Genomic DNA, 12,089 nt, shown 5'->3' on the forward strand with positions numbered 1-12,089 from the left:
ACTAGTTTATTACTTAGGTCCCTGTCTCCCAAAGGAGGGAAACCCCAAACAAACCACACCCACACACCCAGTGTGACGTGGCTCATGATACCAATGACATCAACAAATCCCGTCCATCATCTTCCAGCCAGTGGCACGCATGGAAAAAGACGCTTTACTTTTTCCAATTCTTGTCATGTTATTGCATAATTCAAGGAATCGAACAGATAATCAGGAAAGTAAAACATTGTTAATAATAAAAGTGAATGTTCAATAGAGTGCATAGATCAACCATTACGTACATGTTAAGCCTGTGACCACTAGTCTAAGACGAAAAGTGCAGGTGTAGCAGATGTAAATTAAGTGCATGCATATGACCTCTTGCTGTTCTCTCTCCTTGTCCTTGAGGCGCTGCTCTGCCGCCAGGCGTGCCGACTCGGCGTTCTGTCGCTGGCAGTTCATCTCCTCTGCCACGTGCTTGAGCTTCTGCTCCAGTGCAGTCACCTTTACACCAGCAGCAGCAACCAAAACATCATGCACATGGGGAAAACAAAATTCGTTTAGCTGTGGGGCACGTTGGCAGCAAAAGATAGCTCCTGTAAAATGGTAGAGTCGGTAAGCAGTGCCAGGGCCATTCACATTAACATATCATAAGCTTTTAAATTATACCTTAATTCATTGAAATTGGTGGAGTGGTTTAGAAGTTATCTTAACAAACCTACAATTACATTTTCCCATGATAGATACCCTCCACCTTAAGTACTAAAGAACAGCTTAAATTGTCCAGCATATCATCATACCTTGCTTGGTTCTGCTGCTTTATAAATTGCTGAACAAAAAAAGGATGTGCATCAACAATTTGCATTACACGTTGATAGTAAGTTAATAGTGTGCCTAAATACAGTACTTGTTATTCGACATTCAAAATGATGCAGACTCATCTCCCCAAAAGCATTGCTTCAAGCATTCTTGCCTGCTGGCAATGGGTGCGAGCATTCGTTTTCATTTTTTTAAGTTTCATTTATTTGGTATAGCCCTGTGAGCCATTCGGCTCTTCAATCCGGTGCAACAGCAAAAAAACAAAAACATGAACAAGAAAACATCTTCAAGTGACTACAGTAAAACCTTGGAATGCGAATAACTGGGTCTGCAAGTGTTTTGCAAGACAAGCAAATTTTTAAAATAAATATTAATTTGAAAAACGAGCGAGGTCTTGCAATGCGAGTAGTATGTATACGCTTTGTCTGCCAAGCGTCACGTGATCACAACTGATATACGAGTGCTTTGGATTACAAACACGTTTCCGAAACGAATTATGCTCGCAATCCAAGGTTTTACTGTATGTGACTTTGTGCAAACAGAAAATCCAAGAAAAGACGGCAAAATATTGCAGAAAAAGCACCATACACCAACGCTAATGGTTACTCCGACTACACAATCCGCAAAGCTATCACTCCAACCATAAAGAAGGACCCTCTTGAGGAGCCTTTCAAAAGCATCACTTTACCCTACATTGCGGAGATAACAAAAAAGATCTCCAAAATCTTGAATAAACACAAGATCCAGGTCCGATTCAATACATTACATAAAATCCGTGATCTGGTTCCGTCTGTAAAAGATGTAATTCCGGACATACAGTACCCTGGCGTCTATAAACTAAGTTGCCTCTGTGGTAGTAATTACATTGGAGAAACCAAACGACATGTCTCGGACCGCATTCGTGAACACAAAGCAGCCCTAAAACACGGTAGGACCAACACCTCGGCCGTGGCAGATCACTGTTATAATTCAGTAGGCTCACATGGCATTGACTTCTCCACGACAGAGGTTCTTTGCAAGCCATCTGGCTACCATGAGAGATTCGTTCATGAGGCTATCCGCATATACAAACACAGAGACAATTTCAACCAAGATGGATTCTGGCTTAGCAATCATTGGAAGGATTTGATAAACCATTTTGGGTCTTAATTGATTGTTCACGCTTACGGTGGCTTTCAGACCGCATCCATTATTTTCGTCTCCCCCCTCTTCTTTTCCGAACATAGATGGACTCGTCCATCTGAACAAACTGTCAAATCGCTCTCCGTGGTGCTAACGTTAAAAATAACCGCCACTTTTTCAAATTTTCTTGCTGTGGTTTTCACACCTGATGATGATTGCTTGTGTTGCAGTTGAAAAGTCGTGAGAATTTTATTGTTTAATATTTTTATTATTTTATTGTTTCCCTTCTACGTGACTTTACCAAAAGAACCAAGAATATGAACCACAAGACAACTTAGATTAAGGCCATTAGTCTAACGTTAACTTGGCTCAGTTCCCAAGATGTAATTAATGCAGGCCTGAAGGCTGCAGGATACGTGGAACCAAGGTGTCAGTAAGACGAAGCAATAATACCTTAGCAACTGCTTGCTCGTGCTGAATGTTCAAGCGAGACAGTGCATTCTGGGACTTGAGCAGGCTTTGCTCCTTCTCCACCAGTTCTGTCCTAGCTGAGTCCAGCTGTCCCATGGCAACGTTCAGCTTGCTGGCATAGCTCTCCAGCTCCATCTCCTGGTTATGCACTCGCTGCTCCAACTCCCTCTCTTCATTAAAATACCAAAAAATGCAAGTGAGCGACCGCGTACAGCAAAAGCTTGCACAGCAATGTAACAATCGCCAGCTGTCAATGTTTTCAAAGTGCGCATTATTTCATGAAATGCACTCATTGTAATTTAGAACTTTGTATTCGTTTTTCTCTCCAAGAAAAAGACTTGCTTGAAAATAACTCTGGACATGGAAACTACCACGAGCAGAATGTCCACAAATCATAAACCAAAATAAATGTATAAAAATCTGAGCTAACTCTTAAACAACAACCACTTCAATTAATATTGCATCTAAATGAAAGTGCATCGCCCTGATGCGTAACAAAAAAAACTACATTTGGGTAGAAAGAGATTGGGGGAGGGGTCGGAGCAACACCAATGCATTGCAGTTCATCCTTTGCATGCCTTTCCACAAACGAGACCCAGGACATCAATGTGTGTGTGGTGGGGTGGCATTCAGGGTCACATTGCAAATTACAAAAATGCTTTTAAAAATTTCACAACAGATTCCTCTGTCCAACCAGCAGTATAAAATGGGTAAACGAGTTTGTCGATCGGCAGGTTGTATACGCGGGGGTAAAGTGTGGATACTCACGCCTCTTCAAAGACGTTTGGGCAGGGTGGAAGAGGAAGCAAAACACTATAGATGGGCCCCCTCTAGTTGTGGTTCTTCCACCAGCAGTGGTGTGAATAAGCAATTGCAGGGCTGCATCTTCAACTTGAAGTAGCACGGTTGGCTATGTACGGTGCGATTAGTGCGGCTGGCTACGTACGGTGCAAAAGATGTTCAACATACATATATCTGACAGAAGTAACACTGGGTTTGCTCTCCAACAAACTGGTGCGCTGAAGAAGTAACTAATTGGCATATTTTGTTTACGTGACAAAACTTCATAATTGGCTGTGTCGGGTGGTGGCGGATTTAACGACATTTATATTTACAAGATCCAACCCAAAAAAACACCTTTATTCCAGAGAAGAAACATCAAAACCTACCTTGGCTGCGAGAAGGTATACTTTCATCGGCCAAATTACAGGTGGGCATTCCGCACCGCTCCCGCCCAAAAGCAGCGCCACCATCTCGAGCAGCGGCACTCGCCCCCACCGGCTGCTTGTCTGCCACGGGCACTGTGAAGGAGCCCCGCTTGGAGGGCACCACCTCGAGTGAGGAGAGCGCGCTGCCGCAGCGTTTAGTGGCCGACACCGGCTCATTCTCCCAGGGGAACACAGACGAGGTGGAGGTGCGCTTGAGAGGCGTGTCCCCCGTGAAGAGGCCGCAGCGGGCCTGCATCGTGGTGTTCTGCTTCTGCCACGGAAAGACGGAGGACGAGGCCTGCTGCCGACCGATGGCCTGCCGACTCGTGGAAGTGGCCGCCTGCGTCTGGCTCACCAGCTGGAAGATCACAGAAAATTTGAGGCGTACTTTCACTTCTCTCATATTCGATCAAACTTGGGAGTTTTGTTTTTTTGTTTTAATGAGGAGCTTGTAATGAGATTAATAGCAAACCAAGAAAAGGTTACACCCTGCAGGTTTAACAATGTTAAGCACAGCCCTTTTAATGCCAAATTATCTCCTTTTTTACCCTTGCCTGATAGTTTTGAGAAGGCATATCATACCACACTTTCAATGACCACAACAGCTTACAGATATACGAACTGTACTATTTTAGTTTCAGAAAAACTGCAACGTAAACAACAGTGCATGCAAAATATCATACACAAGGTTTGAAAATGCACACATTTTATTACTAATAATATATTACTTTGATTTGCAGAACTTTCAGCTCATTTTCAAGGTTTTTCCGCTCTGCCACTTCTGTGCTGTACTTCTCATACAGTTGTTCAAATTTGTCATCAGATGTGTTCCTTTCTGCAAGAAAAAATACCTGCATTGAATGCCTTTGACGAAATAAATAATCGAAGTGAAATCCAAAACAAAAATGTACCAAGCAAATTAAATCACTCTAATAGTGAATTGTCATGATTCAGGTTAAGCGATGCTGAATGTAGAAACATTATAGAGCAAAACAAAGTGAATAAATAACTTGCCTCGTGTTTCAGGATATACTGTAGAGTTATTTGCTCCTTTGTGATGTGGTGTGGAAAAAGATTGGAGCTCAGAAGAAGACACACTTGACCGGCACTCCAATTCATTCTTGCACCTTTTCGAAAGAAAGTTTAAAGACAGCTCTGTATCAGAGGCATTACTAAATGGCTTTAGCAAGACCAGCAGTACACATTAAGCCAACAGAACAATGTGTACTTATTACTGGTCTTGAGGTAATAGAAACAAGTCCAGTATTTGTTTACCAACAGACGGGGCTATGTAAGTATCTTGATGTGTTCAGTTAATTGTGAATTGTTAAGCCTACCTGACACAAAACAATGGACTGGATTCAGTTGCCCGAGGCTTAAAGTTGAAGAAAACTGAACAAAAATGCCTAAGTCATGGAAATTTACAAGGTTTCATTGCAAATAAAAAATACATTATTTCATACACAACAACGTAAAGGCAGTATTACTGGTGTGCAAACAGCTTCCTTAACTGATTTATAAATCACTTAATTAATGAGTGCCTTTCCAAGGATTGCATAATTACAACATTTGCTTTCTGGGAGTTCAATGATCTTGGCTATTAATTAAATCTTTAAATAGTTTTTTCAGCTCAAGTGAACACATGTGGAATTCATATTAAAGAGAGTTGCAGAAAGTGTCCCTCATGATACATGCATACTGTACAGTATCTTACTTATTTTAAATAAATAAGTTTCGTTTTTCACTTGTGCACCCAAGGGTTTTAACTTAAATGTCAAAACATCGTGGCAACAGTCTGGACATGATGCATCAGCTCCTTATACCATCACTCAAAATGATCAATATTCTTCAAGGAGCCATTAATTTTTCTTATATTCTATTGTACCCAAATTATTTTTCTTTAAATAAAAACTTTTCAGAGACTGGTCATTAATGAAAAAGTTATTTATTTATGCTTCTTTCTAACATAACTCGACATAATCCTCTCCAATTTTTTTCAAAGAGGGTAAGAAGTTCATTATTCCCAAAGTGCACAATGCACATGGCTCTTTTTTTATTTATTAAACACTAGCTTTACTATCCGGCTTCGCCCGAAACTTGGATTCACCACGCCTTTGTCTCCCCAGTGGCGATGTTCACACACCACACCAGTTACTCGTTTGAGGCCGAGTCGACCTAGGGGAGGCCCAGGACCAGTTCAAATAATCGTCACCGGTGTTGGCCGTGAGCGGGAATCGAACTCGGGTTGCCGGGTTCGTAGCGCAGCGGAGCGCTAACCACTACACTACTGCTCCCCCCACACATAAACGCGCTTGCAGCAGATACACACACAACTTTCAGGATGCGTGCGGCAGTAAACGACTAAAATAATAAAGCAATGCTGAGCGAAGAACGCCTTAGACCTGCAACACATTTGTATTTCACTTTACCCACGGAGGGTTGGAGGGGGGCCGTGACATGAGCAGGCACACTGCGCGTTACGCTTCTGCATGCGCGGGTGACATGATAGATGTGACGTCACAGCACACTTGCCGTGCAAAATATATGCATTATTGCGCCCCCCCCCCCAAATAAAAATATACCAAAGTGTATTTTTATAACTTTTGCATGGTGTACAGTCTGGAAAGTACCCACATGGCAAATTCAAAATTTGTTGCATGTCGGGAAGTACGCTAAACATTTTGAACAGACACACATTCACAAATTTCCCTTTTACATATATAATCATCATTAGACCTCCTTTGCCAGTACCAAAATGTAATAAGGGTTTTTCCCCTTTTTTCTGGCAACAAAAATGAAACCTTTTTACAAGGATTCATGTCTGCATTAACCACAATACATGCAGTCAAAATGCAAACAAAAACCATATTATAATATATGCATTGTCCTTGAAACCGATTGGTCCACACCAAGGGACGGCTTTCTTTTGAGCCTCGACCCAATTGGTGCTCGACCAGATGACGCCAAAAGGCGTACAGAGGAAAACCCCTATTATTATATTTTGGTACTGGCAAAGAAGGTCCAATGATGTAGATGCTCACCCCGAGCCCTCATTACTTTGATAGTGCATTATCTTTGAGCTGTACGCCTTTTGTCGTCATCTGGTGGAGCACCAATTGGGTCGAGGCTCAAAAGAAAGCCGTCCCTTGGTGTGGACCAATCAGTTTCAAGGACAATGCATATATTATCATAGTATGTTTTTTGTTTGAATTTTGACTGCAGGTATTGTGGTTAATGCAGACATGAATCCTTGTAAAAAGGTTTCAGTTTTGTTGCCAGAAAAAAGGGGAAAAACCCTATTATATATAATCATAATCACTAGTGTACAGGTATGTCGATACTACATCCCAAAGAAGGCAATACAATTCATACTTACAAAAAAATACACATTGTGTGTATTGAGAACTATTAATTTCATCTCGTACAAAGTTTGGGCACACCAGTCTTCCATTTAACAAGTGAGACATTTCAACTACAGAAATGAAACTGTAGTCACTGTGAGTCTGATCATTCCCACCACCCCATTACACTTCGACACAAAACCAATGAGGGGAGATTGGGATGGACAGTTGTGCACACGACTCGATTACTAATCCAACCTACCAAGAAACTCCTTATTCCAGACACCTGTCTGCTTCTTTGGCCGGATTATAAATGGAGCTGCATTTATAACTGTCACCCCGACTGTGGAGTATGTGCCTATTCACCTTATTGTGATGGTGGGTTATTCCAGAGTGATGAATAAAAAAAAATTGCTGCAGAAGAAACGTCCGGCTTCTTCGGTGAATGGCTGGCATTGCCCTAATGCATCACGATTATGCATATTCTTAGACAATGCAATGTCAAAGGATTTATTGTTTTAAACTACATCGACCCACAACCTGCTGATAACCGGCTGAGCGGCGTTTACCTCTTGAGCTCCTGCTCGATCTTGTCTGTGTGCAAGCGTGCCGAGGTGAGCTGGCCATCCAGGCAGTTCGCCTGCGTCTCGCGCTGCTGCAGCTCGTGACTCAACTTCTGCCGTGCGGCTTGTAGCGAATCACACGCATCCATCAAGCTCTGGTTCTCCCGCTTCAAGGCAGAGATCTCCGACTTTGCCTCCTCCACCTGAGATAACAGCACCACCGACGCTCCAGATTACCACGGTTGGCCAAGTACGGTGCGAAAGAAGTTCACCATACATAAGGTGCGTATTGCACAATTTACCAAATTAAATACACATTTAACGTACGCATGCCATTGATATTTTATGCATAAAAAAACGCATTGCAATTTTTCTGCACAGCATGAGTTTGCAAGAAAACTGCAAAGTCAATGATGGGGAATTCAGTAACTTGTTCCACAGGAACTTGTCGAAAAACTACAGCATGTGGATTTAGTTTCATTTGGAATAATATAATTCAAGTTATTTAAGAATAAATCATTTCCATTGTGGTCTAAAAATGTAAGTGGAATGTTACTCAAAGAACCAAATCGTCTCTGGTGTAAAAAGTACCACACTTTGAAGGTTGTAAGATGACAGTGCCAAGAAGCTGGGGTGTCAGGCCATTATCTGAATCAAAACGTAAATCCAAGAGCGTTTCCCTGATCAAAGAAGAATGGGGCCTGTGGTCACCTCCATTGTCAACCCAATGCCTGTGCTGCAAATGTAAAACTTGTTGATCACAATCAGTCGTTGTGTAAATAGCCAATAAAAACTGACGTTGAAAACATAAACATAGCTCAATAAAACACCAGCTGCTTAATGATTTCTGATGAGCTGTGTTAAAACACAGGTTTGAAAGTCATAACACGTAATTAAATAACTGCGTTTGCAGCGGTGTCCAAGCAAATCGAAAACGCGTTATCGTTAACACCATCGTAATATATTTCTCCTCGACATGTGCAATGCCAAGTTTGAGTTTAATATACATTTAATTCAATCTACTGAGAGCAACAGTTACGAATTATACTTTTGTTGGTCAATAATTTTTTGTTTAAACATATTGTAAGTCTAATTTATTTCAACACTATTGCGCTTCATGGAATAAGAAGCATGGAGACCGCGATGCTGCTTGTGGGCAGGTAACTGGGCTTATCCTGGGCTGGCACAGCCTGGCCTCGCAATGGCCATTGCTCAAGGCGACTTGAGTAAAAGCAAGCAAGTAAGTTTGGCACATCGAGGTGCCTGGGTGTAGTGTTGCCCGACCTTCTGCTTCTGTTTCTCGCAGGCGGCTTCCACCGTGTCAATGTGCAGTTGGCGCTGGCGCTGTTCCTTGCGCAGCTTTTCCAGCTGAGTCTCCATCTCCGTGATCTTCTGCAGGGCTCGTCCGGGCAGTCCATCCTTCCACTCCTCCACGGCCCAGCTCATGGTGGTGCCTCAGCCACGCGCTAAAGCGGTCCAGGGGCAAGTTGCAGAAAACTATTTAAGTACAACATTTGCTCCCAATTATATCCGTGTTACTTTAGAATATTTTACGAAACTTGATAGTGAAATGCAAGCATCTGCAGATTATAGCTGTACCATCAACTATCTTGTCATCAGGGGATTCTGGTTTTAGTCAGGATTTTACCCTGTACAGGCCGTTGAGAGCATGTACAAATTGATTACACCGTATATGTATAAGCCTTGTCTGTATTCATGCATTCGCCTGTGACCAAATTACTCGGAATCGCCAGTTCTCCAAAGCTTAGCAGATCCTGGATGGAGCATTTAAACCTGGGCTGCTGCTTGGGTTCGTTGTGGGCAGAAGGCGTACACCCAACCCTCGCTGGCCAGCGTGGTGAAGTATGGTCAAATCAGCCCATAACCGACACGGCGTGGACAGCTCCTCACCTACAACCGTAGTGGATTGGCGAAATGTACGTGAAGCTATAACATGTGGCATGTTCATGCCATTGCACGTTACATTATTGGCAGTGCAATAATAGTAATGATATACATGTTTCATTACCGCTCTAAGTTGTAATTTAAATCTTTAACACTTGAAGCGGCACTTAAAATCTGTGACGCTTGCGACGGCCATGATCCATCCACTGCTGGATGAAGACCTCCAACCAAAGCCGCCGTGACCATAGCGGCCACTTTAGCATATTTTACAGACAAAACAAAGCTCCACGAAGTAGAAACGCGTGTTGGATGGACGCTTACCCGCGATTATCACGACGAGTGTTGTCCCCCCGTGCCAATGCAACGCAAGGAATACAAACTGTGAACGTCTACGCCGCCACAGCCGCAAGACGGCCGCTCGCTCGGCTTGAACGCGGCGCCAAAAATAGAGTCACGTGCCGCGCGGCGCGTTCTGCCATTGGTCCAATTCGATTTCGTCGGCTTCACCCATTCGCCGCGCCGTTTAGCCAATGGGAGCGCGGTCACTGGATTTAAACGTTGGGCGGTTCGAGTAACGGTCGCCTCCACCACCGGAAGAGGAAGACGCCCGGCGGTGTTTACACGAATAAAACACGAACTCGTGTTCTGGAAGCAGAATTGGCGGTTTGGGAAAGGTCCCCGGGAACCACGTGCGCCCCGCCGCTGTCTTCCGGAAGATGCTTTCCACATTCAGATAACAACAATAATTAATTAGCTTCAAATCAAGATTGAAATAATTAATGACATTGAGTTTAACACCGTAGGCTTTCGCGACCAATAACCTTAATAATTGGCTGTGTAGGGTGGTGGCAGGTTTCACGACATATTTACGCGCTCTAACAAAAAAACCTGCCAATAAAACAGGTGTTAAGATGCTCAAACACGAAATATAAACTTTTTGCAAGGAATGAGCGCTCTCGGAGGAAGCAGGGAGATCAGAATGAGAATATTTGCTGATACATATTTGGAGGAATCCGATGAGCTATAAAGCTTTTTCACAGATGTCCTTACAGTCAAGGGCAGGTCAGAGCGTCTCAACAACAGACAATACAAAAACACAATAGGAGTGCAGAGTATAGGAAGGAAAGGTACAAAAGTAACTTTAAAAAGTTAATGTTAAAGGATATTGAGTTAAGAAGCTCTTTTTTTCAAGGGCGACTCGGCCGGTAGACAACAACAGCATTCCACAATTGCAGATTAAAAAAAAAACTTCAAATCAATTATATTGTAACATGACATTCACAACTTAAACTTGAGTGATTTTAATAGGTAGTAAATTTAAATGAGAATAGTTGACGGAATGGATATTCTAAGGGCCATTGCCCAACACGTCACCTTTTAAGGCCATAGTGTTAATGATTAATGTATTAAGGTTCTTTGTTATATGCACGAGGCAGTATGATCAGCATCGGTATTTATTTTGCATTACCAGGAACCGGGTGAATAAAAATACCGGGCAAATTTTTTTCCGGTTTTTCACACTTCAAGTCTAGAAGTGTATCGCAAGAAATACAACATCGAGTATGAACCATAAAGATAGTTATAATTACTGGCGAAACGTCGTACTCCGATTGTAAATGTTGTGGCTTGGCTCTCCAACACACCGGCGTGCTGTACTAATGACGAATTGGTACGTTCTGTTTACGTGACAACCCTTATTAGTTGGCTGTCGGGTGGTGGCGGGTTCAACGACGCAACATTTATATATTTATGCGATCTAACACACCAAAAAACCTGTATTCGCATGATACGCAGCACTTCTAAAAAAAGGAGAAATACCTTCTAGGGTCAAACATACGCAGATAAATGAGTAGCACTTATTTACGCGATCTAACCCAAAACAACTCTATGATGGACATTGGTCGCGAAAGCCGACGTGTTAAAACGAGGATGAACCTGTTTTAACTGAGAAACGAAGGGAGCGGTGATGGAACACAGCTCGCGATCCAGAAAACCCAACAAGTCGTCGATCACACTACGACTGCTTTTGCAATCCACAGATCGCCAGTTCGATTAGATTTCCCGGGGCGGCAATTGAAAGAATGAGGTTGCACCTTTTAACTGATAAACGGGGGCAAATAGATGTACCATACGGCACCGTGATGAGTTCTTCCATTAGTCTCGAGTCGTACCTGGATGCCATGAAGTATGTGTTTCTGCATATAAATGAATGCATTATGGTCATCAACGCAACACTTTCGTCGATAGCACTCAATCTGAAAGAATAAAGGACCATTAGTCAAAACGTCGCTTATCATGTTTATCCTTGTATGGCAGTGTTATTGACTAATCTGTTGGGTTTTGTTGTTATTTGTGCTTGCGCGGCACTGACAATGCAGTCTCCGTTTGGTTTCCGTTTTTTGTCAATTTATTACGTTTATCTCCACAATTTTAACCAGTTGGGGGCAGTCTAGCACTGAGTGGGGAATGTAACCTTTTCAGCCTGGATACGAAGGCCATGGGATTTTCACACTTGAACAGGTGTAATTTTTACGAAGCATTTGGTTTTTCACATTTTCACACCCGTTTTAGAAACTTTTCATCATCCATATCAACAGCCGCCATTCGTCATGGTCTTGCGATGCCATGATCCATCTCGTTCCTGCGGATGCAATCATCTCTACGTGACTTTACCGAAAGAA

General features: G+C 42.7%; 1 protein-coding gene across 4 annotated transcripts in view; it reads right to left on the reverse strand.

Annotated features, from left to right (window-relative positions):
- CENPF (centromere protein F) overlaps positions 1-9,887 on the reverse strand; it is a 34,697-nt gene extending 24,810 nt beyond the window's left edge. For all 4 annotated transcript variants that reach the window (XM_032963074.2, XM_076070446.1, XM_076070444.1 and 1 more), the window contains exons 1-8: positions 9,730-9,887; positions 8,788-8,969; positions 7,510-7,706; positions 4,614-4,726; positions 4,328-4,434; positions 3,561-3,957; positions 2,374-2,561; positions 358-483 (exon numbers count right to left, since the gene is read on the reverse strand). In XM_032963074.2, coding sequence (XP_032818965.1) covers positions 358-483; positions 2,374-2,561; positions 3,561-3,957; positions 4,328-4,434; positions 4,614-4,726; positions 7,510-7,706; positions 8,788-8,949 — 1,290 coding nt within the window. In that variant the 5' untranslated portion in view covers positions 8,950-8,969; positions 9,730-9,887. The remainder of the gene's footprint in view (positions 1-357; positions 484-2,373; positions 2,562-3,560; positions 3,958-4,327; positions 4,435-4,613; positions 4,727-7,509; positions 7,707-8,787; positions 8,970-9,729) is intronic.
- Positions 9,888-12,089: the final 2,202 nt, after the last annotated feature.

The sequence above is a fragment of the Petromyzon marinus genome, chromosome 29, assembly GCF_048934315.1.
Source record: "Petromyzon marinus isolate PM22_M1 ecotype Great Lakes invasive population chromosome 29, UKy_Petmar_22M1.pri1.0, whole genome shotgun sequence".
NCBI lineage: Eukaryota > Metazoa > Chordata > Hyperoartia > Petromyzontiformes > Petromyzontidae > Petromyzon > Petromyzon marinus.